Source organism: Micromys minutus (assembly GCF_963924665.1).
Source record: "Micromys minutus genome assembly, chromosome: 19".
NCBI classification, from domain to species: domain Eukaryota; kingdom Metazoa; phylum Chordata; class Mammalia; order Rodentia; family Muridae; genus Micromys; species Micromys minutus.
This window is the reverse complement of record NC_137954.1, coordinates 13,802,104-13,826,267: the sequence shown is the minus strand read 5'-3', so window position 1 is coordinate 13,826,267 and position 24,164 is coordinate 13,802,104. Positions and strand designations below refer to the sequence as shown.

General features: G+C 39.1%; 1 protein-coding gene across 4 annotated transcripts in view; it reads right to left on the bottom strand.

The window, feature by feature from the left end:
• PARD3B (par-3 family cell polarity regulator beta) overlaps positions 1 to 24,164 on the bottom strand; it is a gene marked incomplete at both ends in the record, with an annotated part of 962,085 nt that overhangs the window by 370,162 nt on the left and 567,759 nt on the right. For all 4 annotated transcript variants that reach the window (XM_080932740.1, XM_080932743.1, XM_080932741.1 and 1 more), the window contains 3 exons: positions 7,566 to 7,681; positions 15,631 to 15,730; positions 22,790 to 22,922. In XM_080932740.1, coding sequence (XP_080788866.1) covers positions 7,566 to 7,681; positions 15,631 to 15,730; positions 22,790 to 22,922 — 349 coding nt within the window. The remainder of the gene's footprint in view (positions 1 to 7,565; positions 7,682 to 15,630; positions 15,731 to 22,789; positions 22,923 to 24,164) is intronic.

The window sequence follows — 24,164 nt, the reverse complement described above, 5'->3', positions numbered from 1 at the left end:
ATTTGAATGCATGGCCCATAGGGAGCAGCAATATTAGGATGCTCACGCTATGCCCAGTGTGGTACACAGTCTCGTTCTGCTGCCTGAGGGTCACCAGGTAGAACTCTCAGCTCCTCCAGTACTATGACTGCTTATATGCAGCCAGGCTTCCTTCCCATCATGATGGCAATGGACTAGACCTCTGAAACTGTAAGCCAGCCCCAATTAAATAATTAAGTGTTTTCCTTTGTAAGAGTTGCTGTGGCCATGGTGTCTCTTCACAATGACAGAAAGTCTGAGACAGTATGTATATTATGTGAGTGTTGGCATGTTGATCACAGTGTGTGTGCAGGGTTCAGAGCATAACTTGCAGGAGATGGTTTTCCTCTTCCGGCATGGGGTCCTAAGATCAAGCTCATGGTACCAGGTTTCATAGGAAACATTTTGAACTGATTCGTCTTGCTAGCCTTAATTCTATCGCCACAATTCTGGGGACCCAAATTATATCAGCTCAACAGAGTGCCCATTTTCTGGGCCAACCTTTATTGTAAAATTGGTAAGATTGCACACAGAGCCAGGCTCCAGCAGAATTTAAAAACATATTTATCTCTTCAAAATACATAATTTCTTTGTACTGAAAACTTTCAAAATCTTTTCCTTTGATATTCCAAAATGTAGTTATTCAATTGGGTGCCTTGTTCTATGCTCATGGGAACTTAATGATTACACGTCTCTTGCTGAGGTTTTTTGGAGTTTTGTTTTAGTTTGTTTGTTTTGGACAAATAAGAAGCTCCAAGTACAGAGTCCTACCGGACTTGCATTTCAGGAACGAACATTCGAATGTTATACCTATACCTCCGTATATACTCATTGATCTCACTCAAAAAACAGAAACAAGGTCAGTATCACATATAATACTTCTATGACTTGTCCATTTATAAATTCTAACATGGAAAAGAGGCCTGGGTTATTTCATACATCCTACACAGGTTGTCAATGGCCACTACTCTTGATGAATTAGAGTAATCTAGGACAGCCGGTTTCTAATCATGGTCCATTTAGAGCACACAAATAGCAATTCTTTTAACTTCCATATTCAGGCAGCCCTACTTTTCCAGCTGGAGCATCGTCCTTCTACTACTTAAAGAAAACTGACACAGGAACCTAGTGGCATCTGTTAGGAATCCTAAACAATGGGCCATCATAGTCTTTCCTAGATTACATAAAAAGTTCCTTTGAAAACCTTCCCTTAACTCCTGGGCATCCCTTTCCTGTTTAGAGTTTAATATAGAAACAGCCAACACATCTCCCATCATGTACTGGCTCCTGGAGTTTAATGTAGTATGGCAAATAGTGGGTACTCGGTAAGCATTTGTTCATCAGTCACTCAGTAATTCTGCAATTGTCTAGTTCTGCCTTGAAAGGCACAAATCTAGCTCAACTAGTGCACCTTCCTGACTAGCCCCCGACTAATTGAGAAGGTGAGTAAACACTGTCTTTTGGGGTTGGCATTAATTTCTTTTTACCAGACAGATGTTTGTTATTTTAATATTAGACTTATTGCTAAAACAACAACAGTCAATTGAGCTTTTATCATCTTCAAAGGATTTGTTTAATGATAATAATAAAGAAAATCCACAGGACTAAAATTTTATATTAAAATAGATTAATATATAACATCTTAAGGAAGTAGTGTAAAATCAGAATATATGATTTCATAATTTTTGTATTCAGTCTTCAGAGTATTTGTCATATTCTACATACAAAAATAAAAAAAAAAAACCCTGAAAAACAGCATTACAAAAAGAACTTTACAAACAGAGTAGAAAAGTGAAGTTAATTTACTTATTTCATTCCCATCTTTGGTCTCACATGAGAGATGCCAATTTCTGACAGGAATATTCCATACTTATAAGAGAGTTTTATTAAAAATATATCTTTATAGGTATAGGAAATCAAGTTGTGTATAGTTTACAACAACTACTTGTCTACATAGATTCCCTAAATTTGAAAAAGAAATAGAAGCTACTAACAATAAAACTGCTGACTATTGATCCTCAAAGACAACCAGCCAATCTATTCCTTCTCCCCCGAGTTTAGAGAGTTATGCAAGACACATGCAGTCTGCAAAAAAAAAAAAAAAAGACCAGGAAATGTGTGATATCAACAACCTTCATTGTCAGAAAACTTCCTACAGTTTCATCTGGCTGCCTCGTGTCCTGCTGTAGTCTCATTTCCTCCCATTGAGCAGAGGCAGACAGCTGCCCGGGCTTCCTCAGCTGCACTGCCATTAGCCCTCTCACCCTGTGTCACAGACACCATCTCCAATAGGAGCGGGAGCCCAAATAGAAGCAGGACACAGAATTCTTTAAAAAAAAAAAAAAAAAAAAAAAAAAACTTGTGAGAAACAGCATTTTAAACTTGGCTTTGAATGGGGCTATAGATTAGGTCAACAAAGGGGCCAAAATCCTCAAGTGCTGTCCCTTAGATAATTGAGACTAATTCTTAAACACTATTATGGGGTCATAAAACACCAAGCCTGGAAATTAAAGATTTTTATGCCTCATCAAAAAGTCTTTGAATGTAGTTCCCTGGCATCCTGCCAATAAGGGCAGCTCTTGGGGGGGAACCCTATGCCAAAGGCCAAAAAGGCAGCTGTGTTATTCAGCTTCCGAGGGCTTCCAACTCAACACCCACACAAGCTCAATTACGAACAAATTAAAGGGATCCAGACGGAACATAGTAATTCTGGTAATTTAAATAAATAGAGGAAAGTCTGCAATTAGTAGAGAAAGATTGATTTTCTGGAAAACCCCAAAGTATCTACACAGTCCCTTAAATTATGTCCCAGCCCTTGAGTAAGTATAGTTCCAGCCAATTGCTTAAAAATAAATTTCTTGTCCTTGTTATTTTAATCATCATTGATCTGTCTTAAACATGACCACATGCACCCTCCAAAGATATCTACTAAATGTTGACAGAAAAAAAATGCTCTCCCCAAATGTAGACTAGTTCCACAGAAATTAAAAATACCAAGTAAAACCACCATTAGTTTTTGCATTATGCTTTACAGTATAGCCATACCGAAAATCTTCTGGAGAAAGTTCACATGTAAAGCTATAGTTAACCAAATGAACTTTACAAGTTTAGAGAAAACAGTTATTCAAAGAGACTAATAGTGTACAATCTACTTAATTAGCTTGCTTTTAGTTTATTAACAAAAAACATATGTATAGTCACTCTGTATAGATTCTTATAAGTCACTTAATAAAATTCAATGCCTGCTCTTGATTTAAGAATAAAGGGACTGATGAAAAAAGTTTAGGAGACTAGGACTTTACAAAGAAAAACCTGATAAAGTGGTTCTTTCAGGAACCCATAAACACCATTTACTCTCTCTCTCTCTCTCTCTCTCTCTCTCTCTCTCTCTCTCTCTCTCTCTCTCTCACTCTCTCTCTCTCTCTCTCTCACTCTCTCTCTCTCTCTCTCTCTCTTATGAAATCTTTAAACTCACTTTAATTATTTGATTCTAATGTTCATGGGAGAGTCAATATTTTCAAAGAGACAAAGTAATTGAACTTTGAAAAAAATCTAGTTTTCTACTTAAAACAACTAATCAGAAAGAAAGTTATTCTATAAGTAACTAAAATTCAGAGTAAGAACATGATGATTTGCACAAGGTGGCAACTTGTGCAGGGCAGATTTTTATGTCCATAAACCCACCCATATACAAATGTAAAGGAGTTTAGTATCTAACAAGGCCGCACTGCAAATTAATAGTAAAGGTTAAATCATATATAGGTTTGACTTTCTTTAGGAATATTCATATACCATGAATAAAAATATATTATTAATCAGAACCCAGAAGCAAACCAGAACAAAGGAAGACACAGTAAGATCATATAGTAATGAGTCTAAACTGTCTGTGCTGTGTTTCTCTGTGCACATGTGTAGTGGGGAGGGTGGGTAGGCACATGCTGTGTAGGAGCCAGAGGCTGGCCACAGAGATGGTCTCAATCACTTTCCACCTTAGATTTCAGACAGGGTCTCTCATTGTACCTGGATGTCTCTTACTGTCTGGACTGACTCTCCAGTGAGCTCCCAGGGGTTTTCCTGTGTGCCTTCCCAATTCCGCCATTACAAAGCTTACTCACTTGTGATGCTTTTGAGATGGGTACTAGGGTTCTAGGCTCAGGTCCTCAAGGTTTTACAGTACATGCTGTTTGACTTAGTACTTGTATCAGTACTTATACAAGTAACAGTTTACAACATTACATTACTATTCTTAAAAAAATCATAAAAAAGAACATATGGAATACTGGTAGAGGACAGATAAATGAATTCAAATAAGAAGATACAAAGGGGCCAAAAGAAAGATACATAAACTAAAACATTCAGTCAAGTTCAAGTTCTGTTTAAATGGGAAAGAGAAAAGCAAAGCGTAAATCAAGAGAGTTGTTCATTCAGTACTACACAACTATGCAATGATTCCAACATATAGGCGGCATGATTATGTGCCTGATGTCTGAGCACAGTGCACAGCAAGGCAGGCAGGGATTTGCATGTAAGCCCTGTATGTGCCTAGGAAGGGGATGGGGATGTGGAGGCTGAAGTTCTCATAAGACTTGCCCATCTTTGGGAAGAATATAAGTAAAAAATAGTATATAAGTAAAAATATGTAACTGGCATCTTCTTGCCTTTAAAAATTCATCTGAACATCTGAAAAGGACTCAATATAGAAGTTAAGGTTATGGTTTGACTCAATACCAAGCATGATACGAATATGGTGCCCATGGCCTTTTGAAGATTCCTATTGATGTTTAAAAACACAGTATTGGCTACACAGTTCCAGCTGGCCTTAAATCAACCTTTTGCTTTATCCACCTACGTGGCTGGAGTTATTTGTGTCTTAAGCATCTACCACCACACTTAGGTCATGGAAAGTTTTTGGCAGAGAACTAGCCAGTCTAAAGTCATCACTCAATAAATAAATATGAACATTTATTCTTTCATGTCTTTTTATTTTTAGCCATATGAAGCTGATGCATTTTCCAGGTTAAGAAAATATTATGTGAATATTCTGTCTTAATATTGTAGATTGTTTTTAAAAGTATGAATTAAATCTAGAGCCCTGTGCATGCCAGGGAAGTATTGTACCAACTGAACCACATTTCCAGCCCTAAGGTTTATTATTAGTTTTTAACTTTAGAAGTTGTATTTTATCCTGCTGAGAGTATTATTCCCCTAAACATCATCATTATCAACACTTTAAACTATATATATGTACACAAACTATATATACATACATACAATCTAGAGTTCTCAATGGCATTTTAAGCCACAAACAACACTCAACTCCTCTAATCAAAGAGGAGACACTTCCAAATGCTCAGCACTAGAATATCACAGGGTTTACTCAGTGTGAAAGACATCTCATTTACTAAGCTCACTCAACTTTCTCTCTGGGGATAAAGACCAAGATAGTCCTATACTGCCTACTAGCAAACTCCATTAGCCTTAAACTCATACTTTTGAGAAGGGGCTCAACTTTGACGACTGCTGGGGAAAAAAAAAGAATTTGAATAGCATCCAAGTCACTTTGGAACAGCGTGTTTTAAACCCTACAGTTCCTTTTTTTTTCTTTCATTTTTTTTCTTATAACTTAGGTTTTTAAACAAAATACCCCATGGTTTTGCACCTATCATGACCAATAAAACATGATGGATGATTGCTAGTCTACATATTTCAGAAATAAGATTTCAACTTGAAAGAAATTTTTCTCAAAAAAGTGTCAATATTAATTATATTATCACATCTTTCAATCGTCATCAGAGAAGCTTCTGTTCATAGGAGATGACAATTAACATGGAGACAGACAAATGGTCAAGATGTAGAGAAAGAGACACTCCAGAATCCCCAGCCCTAAATGGGACATCGGTATCATGCCCCCTGTTCCCAAGACTCAGGGATCATTACAGGAGAGGGGACTAAAGGAGTCTAAAAGCCGGAGACTGACAGGGTCAGCATGCAGATACCTGTGCAAGCTCAAGCCAGACAAAAGTCCAACATGGAGAGAGGAGGTAGGCATGAAGTCCCACCATAGGCTGAAGTGATATTAGCAAGTGAAATGGAGACAGTCATTTTTTGTTTTAAGAGTACAGCCTCTGGTGAGCCAAGAACCCTCCAGTGGAAGGCCACAGCCTCAGGACTTGGTGGGTATTTAAAAAGTGGGTAGGGTGAATTGAAAGGACCTGAGGATAGGAGTAAGTATGATAGAAAATAAATACTTTTAGACACGACTGAGTTTTAACAATTATGTGGACTTGGTAATATTTTTCTCTTCAAAAATGGATGATATGCTAATTTTACCTTTGGCACAGATTTTAGAATTATAATGCTAGTCCCTGTTTTTTGTTTGTTTGTTTTTGTTTCTGTTTTTGTTTTTGTTTTTTTAATTAAATGAGGAGAGCAGCAATATATTTTCCTCCCCAAATTTAAGAGCCACTTTCTACATTCATCTAATTTATAGAAAAACTGGCAAGACAGAACAAGAAATGTTTATCAAGCACTTCAAGAAAATGAATTGCTCCCTAAATTATTAGTAATCACAGATGTCACTGCCACATTAGTCCTTTGGTTTGTCACAGGTTCACTCTTGAGAAAATCCCCTTATGACCATGACAGCCTCCTTGTTGAGCTTCTCTGTCTGGCTCATCCTATAGGTGATTAGAGCAAACACTTCCCAGTGATTTAGTTAATTTATAGAAAATGGAATTGATTTCCCTTGTTTCATTGTGATTGAACATTTTTCTGAGCTTCTGTAAATGAGCAACACAAAAGCCCTATTTATCAGACCATTGGGTAGAGCTTGAAGTTTTGATGATCTGTTTCCTTGTTAATGTTAATGAGATATGTAATATGCCTCAGGAAAAAACAAACAAACAAACAAGAAAAAAAAAACCACTGCCCCCTGATCGCTGAAGATAAAATGAATATTTTTCTCTGAGTGTATGCTACACTCTGAGTTCCAAGAAGATGGAAGCAATGTTTTCCAGTGCCTGAAAAGTCTTACAGCCTCATGCCAAAGTCTTGGATCTCCCCTTGAAGTCAACATGCCCTGTGCTATTTAGTCAATGCAACAGATCCAAGGCACAGGTGCCCTCTCTAAAATCTTAGGATTTGGGGACATATGATTGACAAAACCAATGGGGAGTACCATTTGACCCAATTTTCTTCCCATGACAAACACCAGTTATGCCCACCAGGCATGATGCATGCAAACTGGAACCAGTACACAAATGCAGAGAGAGCTGAGCTGAAGATGCTTTGTGCCATTCAAGTTTTCCAGAATTAGTTGATTTTGTTCTCCCCTGATCTACGGAGAGAGAATTATGTGGAAAGCATTATAAAACTAAGCATCTCTCTTTCCTGTTCAATCAGGTCAATCGCAATTAGACACGTGTGAAAGGGAATAGAAAGATAGGGTGAATGGCTTCTGACATGGAAGAAACAAAAACTGGACTACCTTTGAAAGGGAGATGAGTGGGGACTGGTCAGCCGACCTGATGCACCTCCCCATTACTTACCAAGGTCCATGCTCTTAGAGGCTTTCAGGTTAATCGATTCAGGTTGTCTGGCTGGTGTCACGATTCTCAAGTTGACATGTTGATCTGGAAAATATCCTGTGGAATCCACTCCAGAGCTGTGGAAAGAAGGTGTGTGTTATATTTGGGTTTAGACAAAGAGCCAGGGAGGGAGGAAGATTATGGGTGAATATGAATATATAGTTCACATACTACATACATTCATTTATCCTTCAGCCCATAACCATGTATTTTAAACTTATTCTTGACCCTCAGACCTCTTTTATGAAATGTAACAGTTCCGGCCTATGTATGTTACCTTGCAGTATAATTTAACTATTATGTCTGGGCTAATAGCATCTTTTGTTCATCCGGTAGTTTCTGCTAATTGGGATCCTGCTGCATCATGTACAACTTCAGGTGGGTGAGGGGTGCTCAGCAAGCCCCAATAGTTCAAAGGATGTTGCTAGATACAAGCCACTTTGGGCTCAGAGATTCCTGGGGATAAGTGGGCCCTTTTAAAGAGCAGTGAAAGGGATGTCTCCCTAAAGAGACCCATCTTGAATGACTGATGGCTGCAGGAGACTGGGTTTTACCTTTTCCCGGTGATCTTCAAAGCATAATGTTAATGCTGAGCAGAGTCTGTCCATCAATAACACCAAAAGAAAGCCACAGGAACAGCAGGTTGACAATTTAGACACAAATACTTTAAATGCCCTTTATGGATTTCTTAGTACTTGGGGTCAATCTAAAGAATGTTGCTGCTCCTGAGTATTCTATTTTGTTTGGAGATTTAGTACAAAGGATTACATAAAGAAGTTCCAAATAATGGCTTACTTTTGTTTAGAAAGAAGTAAGTACACACTTTCCATAAATTAAGTTGCAACTGTTTTCTCCTTTGTACTCAGGTTTGAGAAAGTGTATATGAACATCTCATTTCAGCATGATTTCTGTCCTAAACTCTGAATCTGAACTGGGAGATAAGTCTGAATCCTTAGACAACTTGAAAGAACTGAGGTCAGGCTTTAGAAAGTTTGGCATATTAAACAAGGAACAGCAAATACAACCTTAATCTTGAATGAGAATCCCTCTAAAATGCAGAGAACAATTTCAACTTTTAAACTAAATACAGTAGCCAAGTTTAATTTTTTAAAAAACGTATCATTGCTGTTTAATATTGCCTGTCATTATTGTGAAATAGTAATCCCGATGAATGAATAAATGAGCCTACACTATTATAACCTAGTGAGTAGAAACAGAACATCTCCTGATAGGTGCCACAGTACACTATGCAAGAGTCAGTGCCCATGGAGCACAATGGACCAGTTTACATCCTGACTGCTGCTTGTTAGATGTGTGACTCAGACAAGTCATTGTACCACGATGTCTTTTCATAAGAGAAGTTTAATTATATTGTCCATCCTTAGGCTTCGGTCTCTTCATCTATAAGATGTGCAGTAAGAGAACCACTCTGTACGGCCATTGTAAACAAATTCAGATATGCAAGACATCAAGAGTAATGCCTAGCACAGAGTAAGAACTCGGTGTTGTTAATATGTTAATATTATTAAGCTCTATTTCTGTGGGTCAAGGTGGTTACAGAATGAGGGCTCATTATTCTGCCCAATGCAAACAGTATACTCATTTCCATGAAAACTGTGTAGAAATTTTCAGTTTACTTTTTATCGTTACACAGATTCTTGCGGTTTCTTTCTTGGTACATTGTCAGTGGAGAAAGCCTTCGAGTGCTACAGCCATGTCCAACGTTGCCAGAGAATGCCAACTGTGCCCAAGAATCCATGACTCATTTAGTGTTCCTGATGTCAAATGCAAATCTTCCAATTTCTTCTTGTAACTTTACAGAGATGCCACTGAGACCAAGTGACTTGTGCTTTAGTGCTGTGATAGCATATGTCCTTACATGGGTTATTCATCCTCTTTCTGCAATAAGATTTTATGGTTCAATCTTGTGTGATGGTTCAGGTTTAATGTTAGCAGGACACATGATCTTCACAGAATCAGAGACGAGGTAGAAGGAATTAAGGGTAATCCATCTCTTAGGTCTGAGGCTCAAAGGAGACTGATGGTCCTAGGTCACACAGCTGCCCAAGAGCAAAGTCTGGACCTGAGTCACAGCTTGGTTTAAAATACTGGATTGAATGCATAAACATTAAAGTCTTTTCCTTCTAAATTGAAGGTCTGATCAATTTAAGTAATTTGCATTTTAGGTTTGCTTTTGCTTCAGCAGTGTATAGGTTGTGATAAAGGAAAAGAAGACCAAGTCACCTATCCAAGATGATTTTAATGACAATCTTCAGGGAAGATGTTTATGGCCAATATTAATATCCCTCTTCAAAACAAAGTCTTCACTGTATTTAAAGCACTCTGCTCATAACAGACAATGGGAATCTACCCAACTGATGAGTGTATTGGTTAATATAATTCAGCCTTTTAGATAATCTTTTTGGAGGTTGACATGCCAAGAATCAGAGCTCAAAGCATTTAATCTTCTGGGAAATAATCATTCTTACCTATTGCTATTCTATAAATAGGGTAGGGGTGACATATGATCGAGAATCAAGTTATAATCTGCTCAAAGAAAACAAATTCATTTTTATAAAAATATTAGGATGCAATTGAGGAACATAGGATAAATGAAAGCTGTACTGTACATATGAATGTTGTAGATCATTTACCCATATATGCATATGTCTGATTACATCCATTAATTTGATGTTATATACATCTGTTGCCATTATTTCCAATGTGTCCAAATGCACAGTTTGAAATCATTCATTAGAAGGATCCTTAATGCCATCTTGCAAACTGGAATTGCAAAAGACAGCTGAAGTCAGATCTGCAGATATTTTAGGCGAGACCTGAGGGTAATGGGAGACACAATGGAGTGAGCACCAACGTCAGCAGCTAGCACACTGGAGTAATAAGTGTAGCATTGAATCATCCATGGAAGGTAGACAGGTTGAATCGTTTGCAATTTTGTGTTACACATCGAAAGCATTTGGAGTCAGGGAGACACAGTGATTAAGTATAAAATATGACATATTTTAATTTTGAAAGGATGTAAGCATGTGCTCATGGCTGAGTGGGCTGCAGTGAGGCTGTGGGATGCTGGAAGCTGACAGCAGGCCGAAGACATGTCCTAGATAAAGGCTTTGTTTTCAGCCTGAATAACCAGGGAATCTCTCAAATAGAAATGATACTCTTGTCAAATTACGCTGCATAATGAATAAATAAGGGCAGCAAGAAGCATATGCTGCTGTCCTGAGAACGGTGACAACCCAGGGATATGAGAGACATGGGAGTCAGGAGAGGATGCTCAAGGAGGAGCTCCCTGAAAGTAAAAGACAAGGAGGGAGACTTGGAAGATCGGCCAAGAAAAATTGTTTGCAGCACCATGGGACCTATGCGTTGTATATGTATCAGAGGATTATGGCTAAGAAAATACAAATAATGAAGGAATAACCAAATGTTGTCTAAGTGATAACAATATTATCTTAGTTGGGGTTTCTATTGTTATGATAAAAACGCATGGCCAAAAACAACTTGGGGGGGGGGGAGGAGGAAGGGTTTATTGCATTTCACAGAATGTAGTTTATCATCTGGGGAGCAGATGCAGAGGCTAGGAAGATTTGCTGCATTCTGACTTGCTCCCTGTGGATTCAGTCTGATTTTTTTATAGCACCTAGGACTACCTGCCCAGGGGTAGCCCATCCACAGTTATCTGTGCCCTCCCATATCAAGAAAATACTTTCAGAGACTTGCCCACAGGTCAGTCTTATGGTGACATCTCCTGGATTTACAGTCTCTCCCTCTAAATGCCTCTAGCTTGTGTCAGTTGACAAAAACTAGCCAGCACAGATACTCAATATATACTGTTATTGCTTGTCTCTAATTACTCTTTGAGATTTCACAGTAAAACAAAACCCCACATTTTCCAAATATTTTGTTTTATTTATGCAGATTTCAAACTTCTCTCTTCTGCAATACCGTTGATATAACAAATGAGTTCTGATTTCACGTCGTTTTAAAGAATAGGCATTACATTTGATCAAATCTACTTTCCCTTCTATATACAAGAGAGCTTTTCTTGTATAAAGGAAGACTTGACCTCTGAAAGCACACATTTCCCTAGTGGAGAGCTTTTCCATGTTTGATCTGAAAGGTGTTGGGGGTGAGGGGGCAACCTTCCTTGCTCAACTTCTCTGGCTCCCTTCCAGCCCTTCCTCACACATCCAAATCCCACTGCTGCTGGTCACCTAGGCAACACAACAGCTTGCAGGATGGTATAGGTCACAGGTTCCCAGGAGGGGGGAGAGAGTTGCAAAGCACTAAGACTTGTTTTATCCACCTCAGAAATATCTCTGTCCTTTCCTTCCATATAAGTTCTCCTTTCTCTTAGATCCTGCTACCCTCGTGTCTAACAAGTCCCATGGGCTACATCTTCCCCATCACATGAAACTGCTCAGTGTTTGATACTCAGGGATGAGTTTCCCTGCCGTTGAAACATTCGATGCTTCTCCGCTGCTGTCCAGAGGACCAAGGTGCTCATGGGACATGGCAGACCAGCTTTCTCCCGAGAGTAAAGTTTTGGCTACATTGACCATTCTCCACTCTCCCACCAAGGCTTTTCTTCTGCTGCATCTCTGCTTCATGGGTCCCTTCATTTTCCATGAGACCACTCTTTCTCTGACGTAACCTTCCTTCATCATTTTGACAGAGTTGGGGTTCAGTCTTCTGGGCTCCCAGGGCATTCTATACTGATCTCTCTGTCCTAATTAACTGTGTGTCTAATCTTCTTAAGAGAAAAATAAATTATTTCTTCAATTTAAAAAGCTTTTGTTTTTGTTTTTATTAGCCTACAAGGGGTTAGGTTTTCACATGGCATTTTTCCAACAGAAATTTTTATTTTTTTTTCTTTTTCTTACTCTAGTTTCACCTCTGTACCCCACTCCATGGCATCTTCCACCTTCCTGTCACATGTAACCAGCTGTGAATGTCCCTCTCTCCATACCTCATGCTTTCTTTTTAGGTTTCCACTATGATTTCAGAGTCTATATGTACTCTCAAGAAACAATCCCTTACTTACATACATACAGGTGTTAAAAGTTATGATCTGATTATGAGAGGGAACATGGGGGGTTTGTTTTTCTGGTTTGGGTCACCTTCCTTAGTATACTTTCCCGTTCAAGCCATAATCCTGCAAGTTTCTTTTGTCATCTGAATAGCTGAGTAAAATGCATATATATATATAAAACATTTCATTATCTATTTTCTTGTAGATGGGCATCCAGTTAGTGACATTCCATCGTTTTTGTATATAGTATAGCAATGCACATGGAACCTCAAGTGGCTCTATAGCAGAAGTGAGTTCTTCAGGTATATATGGCCAGCAGCTGGCTCATATGATAATTTAAATTTATATTTCTATCCTTGTCTTTGTAATTCTTCTTAATTATATAATTTCTCCACTTTCTTTCCTCTCTCCAAACCCATCTACATACCACTTCCCCCCTCCTTCAAATCCATGGTCTCATTTCTTTCACTTATTGGTTTTGCATGCACTTGCCCACACACATATGTATTCCTACATATAACCTGTAGAGTCCATATAATGTTACTTGCATGTGTGTTTTCAGAGCTGACTCATTGGTACTGCACCACCAATTGCTGTGTTCTTCCCTAGGAAAGACCACCTCTTCCATTCCTGGCTTTCCTCGGTTGCTTTTGGATGTTTTCTTCATCCACTTTGGTCATTGATGCCATCCTTGCCCAGGCCATGTTTGGGTGGCCATGTTGGTAAGCCTTTATGGATGTAGCTTGTGATATATTACTGGAGACAGAATCTCACAGCAGACTTCCCAATCCTCCGGCTCTTAATCTTCCTGCCTCCTCTTCCACAATGTTCCCTGAGTCTAGATGTATCCACTGGGACTGGGCTCCACAACTCTGCATTTAGATGAGTTGTGTTTTCCTTTAGTGGATTCCATCTGTGGCAAAGAGAATTTTTCACATCGAGCTCTACAATGGTTGTGCCAGTTTGTATTTCTCCAGCAGCAGATGGGTTTCTCATGCCCACAGGCCGGCAGTCCAGTCACTTGCTGCCATTGACTTCTTGCTTTTACCTGGCTGAGAGAAAATCTCAGGTGGCTTTAATTTACATTTTCCTGGTTGAGGAGGATATTGAACATTTAAAAATTATTTATTGGCTATTTGTGTTTCTTCCTTTGATACGGTCTGTTCATTTCAATAGCCTCATATTGATTAGGCAGCTGTGTGGTTTTAATCCTTAATTTTTGCAGATATTTATATATTCTAGATATGAATGTATTCTTCACATCAGTGCCTGTCTGGGGCAGAGCCAACTGAGAGCCTCTCCACGCTGTAGGCTGTCTGTTCTTTCTGCAGACAGTTTCCCTTGCTGCTCTGAAACTTTTACTTCTAAGCATTTCCATTTGTCAACTCTTGGGACTATTTTCTGAGCTGTTGGGGTCCTGTCTTAAAGATGCTTGCCTGTGTCATAACTTCAAGCATGTATGTTCCCGATGCTTTCCTCTAGCACTCCAAGTGTCTCAAGCTTTAAAGTAAGGCCTTTGACCTGTTTCGAAATGACTTTGGGAAGAGTGAGGGATGCAGATTTAAATTCATTCTTCTTAGATATCCCATCTTCCCAGCACCATTTGCTGAATAGACTCTGTTCTTTAGTGTGTGTTCTCGAGATGTTTATCAAAATTAGGTGGCCCTGGATTTGTGGGTTTATTTTGGTATCCTCTTTCCTATTCTTTTGACAGACATGTTTGTTTTGGTATAAACATCAATCTGTTTTGTTTTTTGTTTTGTTTTTATTTTATTACTATGGCTCTGTAGTTCAAGGTCAGGTCAAGGGACACCTCCAGCAATGTTGTTTTTGCTTAGGTTTTTGGCCTATATCTCTTCTACTAAATTCATCTTTGTGCTACCTTGATGGAATTATGTGGCATATGCAGAAGGAATTGTAAAGTAGAGTGAATGTAAACTCCTAGAATATTGATTTTTGTAAATCATCAAACTCATTTTTGATTCAAGACCAAGACAGACAACGTGGAGAACAAACCAAACCTACTACATTCTAGGTGCTTTTAAAAAAAAAAAAAAAATCCCTACCAGTGTTGGCCCAGCACACTGTGGTTCCCAGTGTTCTTTAGGATACAGTTTTGAGAAACATAACTGATTTCAAGATCTAAAAATCAGAGGTAGTTCAACACAGGCAGGCTTTCCTCTGATAGAGTTGGCTATAGTCTTGTGTAGCCTTATTTTTAGCCCACTGTATTAAAAAGCATAATAGAAATGACACCAGTATTGCTGAAAGAAAAATGAAGAAATTTTACAGGGTTATCATGGGAAACAGAATGGAATAAAATACACAGATTTTTTAACAGCCATAATAAATACAGCAAATAGCAAAGAGACAATTTAATGATTTTTAAAACTCATCAGAAGAACAAAATCTATGAATTCCCCTAGTTAAATAGTATGTATGCTTAGTAAATCTTCCAGTCCTGTGCCTGTGTGGGTCTAAAAGTTATTGATTTTCTAGTTTCTATTACAGAGTAGCTATAATATTGGGTACCCTTTTCAATATTTTAGATTATATGGTGTTGCTTTAATTTTTAGGTTCTATTAACTTTCTTGGAACATCTATTTTTAAAATTCCTTTAGGGTTTGCCAATTACAAAGTAAAGAAAACCCAGGACTTTATGCTTCCTAGGTTTTACTTTCCTATGTACGGGATTTTTTTTTTTTAAATTTCTGTTACTCTGGTCTTCAAAATTGTAAAAGAAAAACCAGCTATTTTCTTAATGATGTTAATTATATAAAATAAATTTCAAAAAATTCCAGGAAGCCAGTTATGAACAACGTAAGCTCTTAGTCACAAAAACCTTTTACTGGGGAGGAAAAATGGAGACTATGAGATTTCCATTCTGCAAAGAAATAGAGTTAAAATAAGGTTGCTGAGTTTTCCCAGAAAACTATAACAGAGAACATTTATGATATATTATTTTATCGATACCTGTGACTGAAATCTTCAAGGCCCCATTCCAGACCAGGATGTGGTGGTGGGGACGGCGGTACTTCATTCTCGGCCCACCCATCACTGGGAAGCAATAGGTCTATAAAACAAGGAACAAATGAAGCTGTAGTAAACCAGAGGGAGAAGGAGCCAGGGCTCACTTATATTTCAGTCCATCTCTCACACATAAACCAACTTTGAAATCAATAGGCCTTCCCCTAGAATGGAAGGAGTCACAGAAATGCTCCCTCGGTGAAATGACCTATGATCCTAATGGGCATCTGTGTGGGTGACCCACTCACCGGTCACTATGGCAAATAAATCTACACAGCCCCATGACTTTTTGTTACCTGGAAAAGCCCGGTGCCTATCAGTATCCCTGATTTGTGAAAGACTCAAAAACATGTCATACCTTAATATTTTTGAAAGCCTGGCTCTGTAATAAATACTTTGCATTATATTTTAGGCATTTACCTGAATGAGAAAAAGTACTGAAGAAAATGTCTTGAGACCTGGGATACCATTCAGTGTTTAGACAAAGCAGGGGGGAAAGATCCAGTTTTTCTATCCATATCATACAGAGGCCTTAGAAGTCAAGGATGGGTGTTTGAATTTGGGTTTTTTTACTTGATAAAATGTAGCACTCTTCTAGGCTATTTGGTAGTTGGAAAGTGACATATACACTGACCATCACTACTACCAGCAGAAGCGAGTTCTGAGGGAACCTTGTGGGTCAGACAGTGTGTTAATCACTAATCATATCATTCATTCTGAACATTTTTTCCTTTAATACAATGACAAAGTTTACTGTGGATGAAAAGAACTATAGATTGTTCTGTTAGAACAATTTTTTTGTTATTTTTGTTTGTTTGTTCATTTGGGTTTTTGTTTAGTTTTTGTTTGCATTGGGGCTTTCTTTTTTTATGCACTTGGCTCCTACTGCCCTGTGAATGTGAGATCATTACCCAACTTCTTCAATCCTTAAACATTAAATATAGAAAATGGTGTTCTAAAACAGGGGAGGAAATACAAGGTCAAATAGAGGAGCAGGGATTGAAGAAAAGATCTATAGAGACTGCCTTACCTGGAGAACCTCCCCACATGTAGCCACCAAACCCAAGCACTATTTCTGATGAGAAGAAGTGTTTACTGGCAGGAACCAGACATGGATATCTCCTCAGAGGTTCTCCCAGAGTCATATAGACACGGATGAGGATGCTTGTTGCTAAACATCAGACTGAACCCCAATGAAAGAGCTAGAGAAAGGACTGAAAGAGCTGAAGGGTTTGCACCCTCATGAGAAGAACATCATCAACAGCCAAGGCACTGAGGTGGAAAGGGTGATTGGGAGAGGGAGCACCTTCATGGAAGCAAGTTGAAGGGGAAGAGGAAGGGAGTGGGGGTAGGGTATAACATTTGAAATGTAAATACAGAGAATATCCAATAAAATTTAAAAAAGGGGAAAATAAAAAAGAAAGAAAATGATGTGCTTTGTTCTGACTAGTTGGAGCTGGGTGGAAGAGCCTTTGCCTAAAAGGCACAAAATCCCGTCTCTCACATCAAGCACCACAAAATTTAAAAAAAAAAAAAAAAAAGGGCAACATAAAGACCAGGCATGAAGGCACACACACACACACACACACACACACACACACCTTTAATCCAAGTCCTTGGGAGACAGACAGAAGCAAAAGCATCTCAGAGAGCTTGAGGCCATACTGGTACACACTGATAGTCTAGAACAGCCAGAACTACTTAGAGAAAGTCTGTTTCAAAAACAAACACAAAACCAAACAATAATATAAAATGGAACGTACAGCCCATGGAGGAAGAGCAGGCAGATTAAATCAGGCAGCACAGTGACTCCTACAAACAAAGTGCTACCATTAACATATAAAATGTTATCATGCTAGGAAAGGTAAATTCCACTGTTTATCTGAGATGTTTAATTTATTGTGGACCTGGTTTTCCACTGGAAGTTAGAAGAGAAAAAAAATTTTGTCAGGCAATACCTTATTATCTATCTTTATCTGTCTGTGTGTCTGTCTATTAAAAATATTACTATTTGTTCTGGTTCTGTAGAAAACTCTACCAAATATACCCAACAAGGGACTAATCCAACTCTGCTTCAGAAAATATCCTGGAATAGAGGGGTTAGAAACAGAGCTGATATGCTCCTAAGACTGGGGTTAGAAACAGAAAACCTGGCTACCAGGTAGGTGTCTGGAGTAACAAAACTAGATAAGCAAAGGTGGCCAGAACTATTCCTTGGACCTCTACCACTGGCAATGGTGGTGACAGAGAGAGAGACAGAGACTTGCTTGCAGACACAAAGTAGAAAGTCTACCCTATAAATAGAAACAGGGGCACACTAAGTCCTCTCCTCTACTGGCTTGAATATTTTTATCTGTAGTCTCTTAGTTCATCTCCATGCTGGTGGTAAAGATAAATGTAATCCGCTAACTTGTTAGTTCAGATTAACTTTACAGAAGAAAAGTTTATACTTTAGCAGCTAACTTCATCTCCTTCACCTTAGCCATGAAAGATCTCATGCTGTGTCCCGAGTAAAACCTCAGCTGATAATACTTGGGACATCTGTCTTATCTGTAAGAGTCTTACCCTCTTTCCAAGCTCACTTGAAATTCCACCTCCTCTATGATACTTTCACTGTCACCTAGGTTCCAACTGCTTTTGTAAGAAGGGAATCATGTTTACTTGGCAAATATCTGTGAACTATTTCTCTGCACTCGGTGTCCCAGACTCAGTTTTACAAATGGGATCTAAGTTGCTATGGTGAATGTCATTGCCGATCTCAGATGTTTTGAGAGTATACAGCTTGTGTCCACCTCACTCCCATTTTCTCCAAATATCTCCCTAAAGCCCATGCCGGGTTGTTAGAGTGAGTCTCTGTCTGCACCTAATCACAACACAAAGCATTCTTCCTCCATTAAGCTGCCATACTCTATGATGTCTGCCTTTACCCACTAATGTTTAGGTCTATGATTAGCAGTTACAAAATAAGTCCTGTACCACATCTATCACATTCTATTTCTTCGGAGACAGCTATTTATTGACCTATTAAGCTACAATCTATTCACCAACATTTTCTTCTAACTAGATTGAAGGTAACCTCTGTTGTGTCTTCTCTGTTGTCTATCCTGGAACCTCTTCTTGGGTCCTTTGGACTCTTATTATAGTCATTGCTTTAACTTTTGTTGGACTCCTAGGTACCAGCTGTGTTTTTCGTGTAGCGATGGGAGCAGAGGTAAATATCATGTTGGTTGACTCTAAACAACATACTCAGATCCTATATGGACCCTGACATCTCTGTTAAATGTTGTATCAGGTATGCAAGTGTAGAGTTTTAATCTCATACCAATAATATTTATGAATTTTATTGATTGCATGAGGTACACTCCTCATACACACACACAGCCACACACACACACACACACACACACACACACACACACACACGTTATGAATGTTGACAATGCATCTTCTTGTTACTAAGTTATTGTTGACTAAGTGGCCTTCTTTAATTACTGTATTTTAGTTTTTAGTTTTGTAGAGTCCACAAAGTAGAAACAGTTGAGAGATGGATAAAATAAACCCTGAGTTTAAATAGGGTAAGAAAGCTATGGCCCTGGCCTGAAATTAGACCACAATTTGAGCTTTAAATAAAGTTTTGTTGAAAATACCTTTACCCATTTGTTTGAGCTTTGAAACAATGGTTGTTGTTCTACTATGACAAAGTGTAGAGTTTGATGATCCTGCCTTAGACTCATTTTTTTTCCTTTTTCTTTATTTTTTTTTAAATTTGTTGACTTATTTTTGGGTGACTTTATATCTGTATCCTAGGAAGCCAGAAAAGGGTTCATATCCTCTGAGACTGGAGATATAGACAGTTGTAACCTGCTATGTGGGTGCTGGGAATTTAATCAAGGTTATCTGGAAGAGCTGCCAGTGAGTTTAATGGCTGACCCACCTCTCCAGCCCCAGCCTTAAACTCTTCTCGAAGATAATGATAGTGTTGCAGTATTGTACACATCTCTGATTTTCTGATAGTGTTTGCCAACATAAAGGTATTTAATCAACATTAGTTAAACCAAAAGAAATTCCATTTCCCATCAACACTGCAGAGTAACTTCTGTTATAGTAATGGATCCACTCTGACTTTGACAAGGATAAACATTGGGGGAATTTTATTATTTCTTTGTAACCCTTCAGGGAACATGGATATAGTGGGACAGGGCACAAAATGAAAATGTCTGATTTGAGGTAGGGAGGAAAGGCCTAACTTAGCGGGTGACTGGAAGGATTTGAGCAATGGGTGACTAGCTGTCACCGGACCTAACTTGGGTGACTAGCTGCCACCTGAGCTGAACTTGGAGAAAACACAGGTCAAGAGGGCAAAGGTGAAGAGAGCATGGAGAGAAAGGCCACAGCACAGTAGATTGTGCTGAGGCTCCATCCATCCGCACATGTCTCCAGGAAACAGCATCAGTGCACCTTCAGATGCATAACTAGTTTACAGAAAGCCCCAGGGGTACAGCCTCTGGCCCTGCTGCTATCCTAAAGCACACCACCATGCCGCTTCCTTCCACAGAGGCTCAACTAACAATTTTTCAACACAAATGTGAATTTTCTGGTGTTGTAATTTGACAAATGCTAGTCTAAAGATTCCTTTTCCATGTAACATCTTGAAGAGAAACTGTGGGTAGTTTGTACTATTATTATAAGAGTGGACAGAGTACAGTATATCAACACTGGAGTCTTAAACACACGGAGAATAAACGGGGGAGAGGGAAAGTAATGTTCTGGCTGACCCAGCTTCTCTCTTTTGTCAAGTTAATCTTGTTCTGCTAAAAGAAGTTAGTTCTGTTAAGGCCAATGTCACAGCTCACAAGGCCCAATGGCATGTAGCACTTTCCGTGGCTCAGGTCCTCTTGGAATTTCTCAAAGTGTAAAATGTTAAGACTTAAAGAGAGGTGGTGAGATGGTGAAAGCAGCATGGTATTGTTTTGATTCTAGAATGTTTACAAACCCTCTAAGTCAGTGGGCTTACAGGGAGAGAAAGCCTGATGCCCAGCCTCTAACTGAGTGTGGGGCCAGTCCATGCTGTGAGAAGCCCAACTCTGGTAATCTGGTGATGGAGTTCGAATGCGCAGGGACCTAGTCATAAGACAGGCTTCACTTTCTTCAAGTGAACCATGGTTTATCTAAGAGGCTTAACAACAAGTCTCTGAGATGCGGCCTCCCCTCCATTATTGTCTTGGTGGATCACATTTCTCCATCATGGGCATTACCAGAAATTCTCTAGCACATACGGGCAAGGTCTTAAAAGAGCTGGAGTTTTCATGCTAACTGGGAAATCCGGGTTAGAAATGAAGCAGGAATCTGCCATGTTGCTGATTTGTAATTTTGCTTATTTGTTTGATTTCATTTTCTTTTTATTGGAATGAAAATGTATTATCCAAATTTATGTCTTAGAAGAAAGAAAATATGCAAAAATCTTCCCAGTGATTATATGTGGTCCCTTGTGTTCAAAATACTATTTTGTGTGCAGATTCAAAGCAAAGCTCTAAGGATGCTCCTGGGCTCTGCAGAGAAATTCTGTTCCCGCCCTGCCTTGATGATAGTGAAGTTGTAAGTCTAAGAACTGTCAAGAACTCATAATTTACTTAAGATAAGCCAATATATACTGAATGATTCTTTGTATCTGGCTACTAGGCAAAGTCCAAATTTCACAGGCATTCTTAGGATCAGATAGGAAGATGTCAATAGTTCCAGGGGATGGATATAAGGCATGGACTTTGCTGTTGCTGAGATGAACCAAAGCCAGGGACAGGAATTGAATCCGGCTCTGCGTGTATCAGATGGGCATAGTCTTAGGTAAATTATTTATTTTTACAGGTCTTCTGTTTCTTCACCTGTAAAATGAGGCTAATAACATGGCCTGCTTTGAATCTGAATGTAAATTATTTTAACACAGTATCTAATACACAACACAGCAAATACTTAAAATTAAAAAATTTAAGAGGAGTTCCAAACCTCCCTCAACATCTTATTCAGAGGAAATAGTTTAATGCTCAGGAAATTCCAGGTTTATAAGCCCATCCTGCTATAATACTGTCAGAGTTCAGGACTTGTTCCTGTGTCATTATAGTTTGGTGGCATCTTCAGTGACTCAAAATATGGGATTGACAGTATAATGTTTATAATCTCCACTGAACAGAAGACCACGCCACACCTGCCTACCAGGCTATAGAATGTTCAGTGATACATAAGATATTCATCATGTGGTGTCAACTGAGAAAAAAATTCTTAGAAATTATCTATAGCACATTTCATTTTATGTATACATATTTGCATGAAGAGGAGACTTGAAAGATCTTAATAAAATGTTATTGATTAGGCACTGTGATAGATAGAGGGATGAGTAATATTACATTTTCTATTTAATGCTTCTCTCTAAAATTTCGACAATGAATATGTATGTATTGCTTTTGCAATATAAAAAGTAAAAGCTATTAAAGAAAGCAGATCCAGGGAGACAAAACAACTTTCTTGGTGACAGAGGAGCATAAGCTTGAAGGAACAATGGTGAAAACCCAGGAGTCTACTTGAAATTCGATCCATTCCAGTAACAAGAGGCGTTATAAGACACCTCAGAACGGTCCAGCTGCCACGCTGAAGGCCTCAAGCTATGCTAGCCCACCTCCTATCACATTCATTTCAGAAACAAGCACAAAGCTTGGAGCCACATCAGGACTATTTTGTGGGTTCATGTAAATCCATGCCATTTGAAAGTGACTTGGTAACTTTCAATGACTGAAATGATCTTCAAAACCCTCACAGTTTGCCATCTTCGATTCTCCAGTCGTGGTTTGTTTTATGTTAAATCCTAGTGTTTGGGGCAGCAGGCACAGAAACTGTCGCTTAAACTGGAGGCTTTGCCAGGAATCTGATTCACAGGTTCTGAGTCAGCGCTCTCACCCACCCCTCGCTGCTCATGACTCTGAGTGACAAAGTCTGCACTTTGCCTAATTAACTTTTCTTTGTCCCAGATACCTTCTCAGGGAAAAGCCTTTTTTTTTTTTTTTTTTTTTTGTGGTTTGTGCTCTTTTTGAAGAGGATGAAAATGATTGGTGTTTACCTTTCCTTTTATCTTGTGGACTATAGGTGCCGAACGAATATGATATACTACTGTCGTTTCGCCTGGAGGTGCTCAGAGCTTCTTGACAGTTCTCAAAGCACGGCCTGGAGAGTCCTCCACATTCCGAAAGCTCCTAAGGGACAGAAACAATAGTTACATTTTTTGGAAATTGCATTCTAATTTGAACAGCTGAAGCCGAGCACAAGGCTGGCCTTGTCTGAATCATCTCCCAAGTCTCAAGCATGTGTGTCTTCAATAGCAGGGAGTCAAAGTGGTACTCTCAGATCAAACATCCTTCACTACGAAACAAACAGCACGGACAATGTAGTGTTAAGGATTATGAGTGCTGATAGCCAACACAAAAGAGGATTAACTTTATTATTCTTTCCCCCACTTACAACTGCCTTCTTTCAAATTCTCTTCCATCTGGGAGTACAGCTTGTGGCGGTGTCAATATGAGAATACAGTTCATGCCAAGGGTGTTTCTCTGCCAACCAGCTGGCTCCTCTCTCCCTCTGCCACACTCTCTCTCCCCAGCTAAGTGCATGTGCTCTAGGAAAAGTCAGAACCCAAGCAATGTTTGTCACCAGAATGTCACGGTTGTGTCCCACTGTGGACCCCAGGCCTTTGGCCAGATGCTAAAGTGAACGGCTATGATCAGACCAGACAGTGGTTCTCCCTAGAGTATTTCTTCCTTCTCCATTTCCCTTTTCCTGTTTGCATTCTGACAGTCTGCAAAAAAGTTCACAGTTTTCTGCAAACTGCTGTATCCAGAATAATACCCCCCACCACCATCACAATCCCCAGGTGCTGAAGAGGTAACGGGGCAGCCAGCGACCGAAAGCTGGAGGATGTTTTCAAGGAGACTGTGGCACAGGGAGATTTCTTTTGCTCCTTGTTCCTGTTATTTGTCTTCCTAACAGATTTCAGGGAAATAGATGATTTGGAAGTCATTCTGCAACTCTTCCCTTGGCCATTTGTGAGAGACACATGTCGCAAACACAGAACCGTTCCCAAGCTCCCTCCTCCGGGAAAGAGCTTGGATAAAACAAAGCATTTGGTTTTACTTTTTCTTCTTTGGTTCCCAGAAAATTCAGTATCTAGCTAAACAAAATATTTGAAGCATTTGCTTCTATTCTGCATCCTAAATAATTAAGATGTTTTTGGCTGCGTAGGGCTCTTAGCTTCCATTGAAGGCTTCTAGCGATGCTCGCACACTTACTACGTTACCTTTGGCTGCTGTACTTCTAATCAAAGCAGGTACAGGAGACCTAAGCTGGAGTCCCAGCAGGCAGGAGGGCTGAGACTTGCTTTGCATCGCCTCCTGTTTTCACTTAACAATAACAACAAGAACAAAAACAATTTTTTTCTGCTT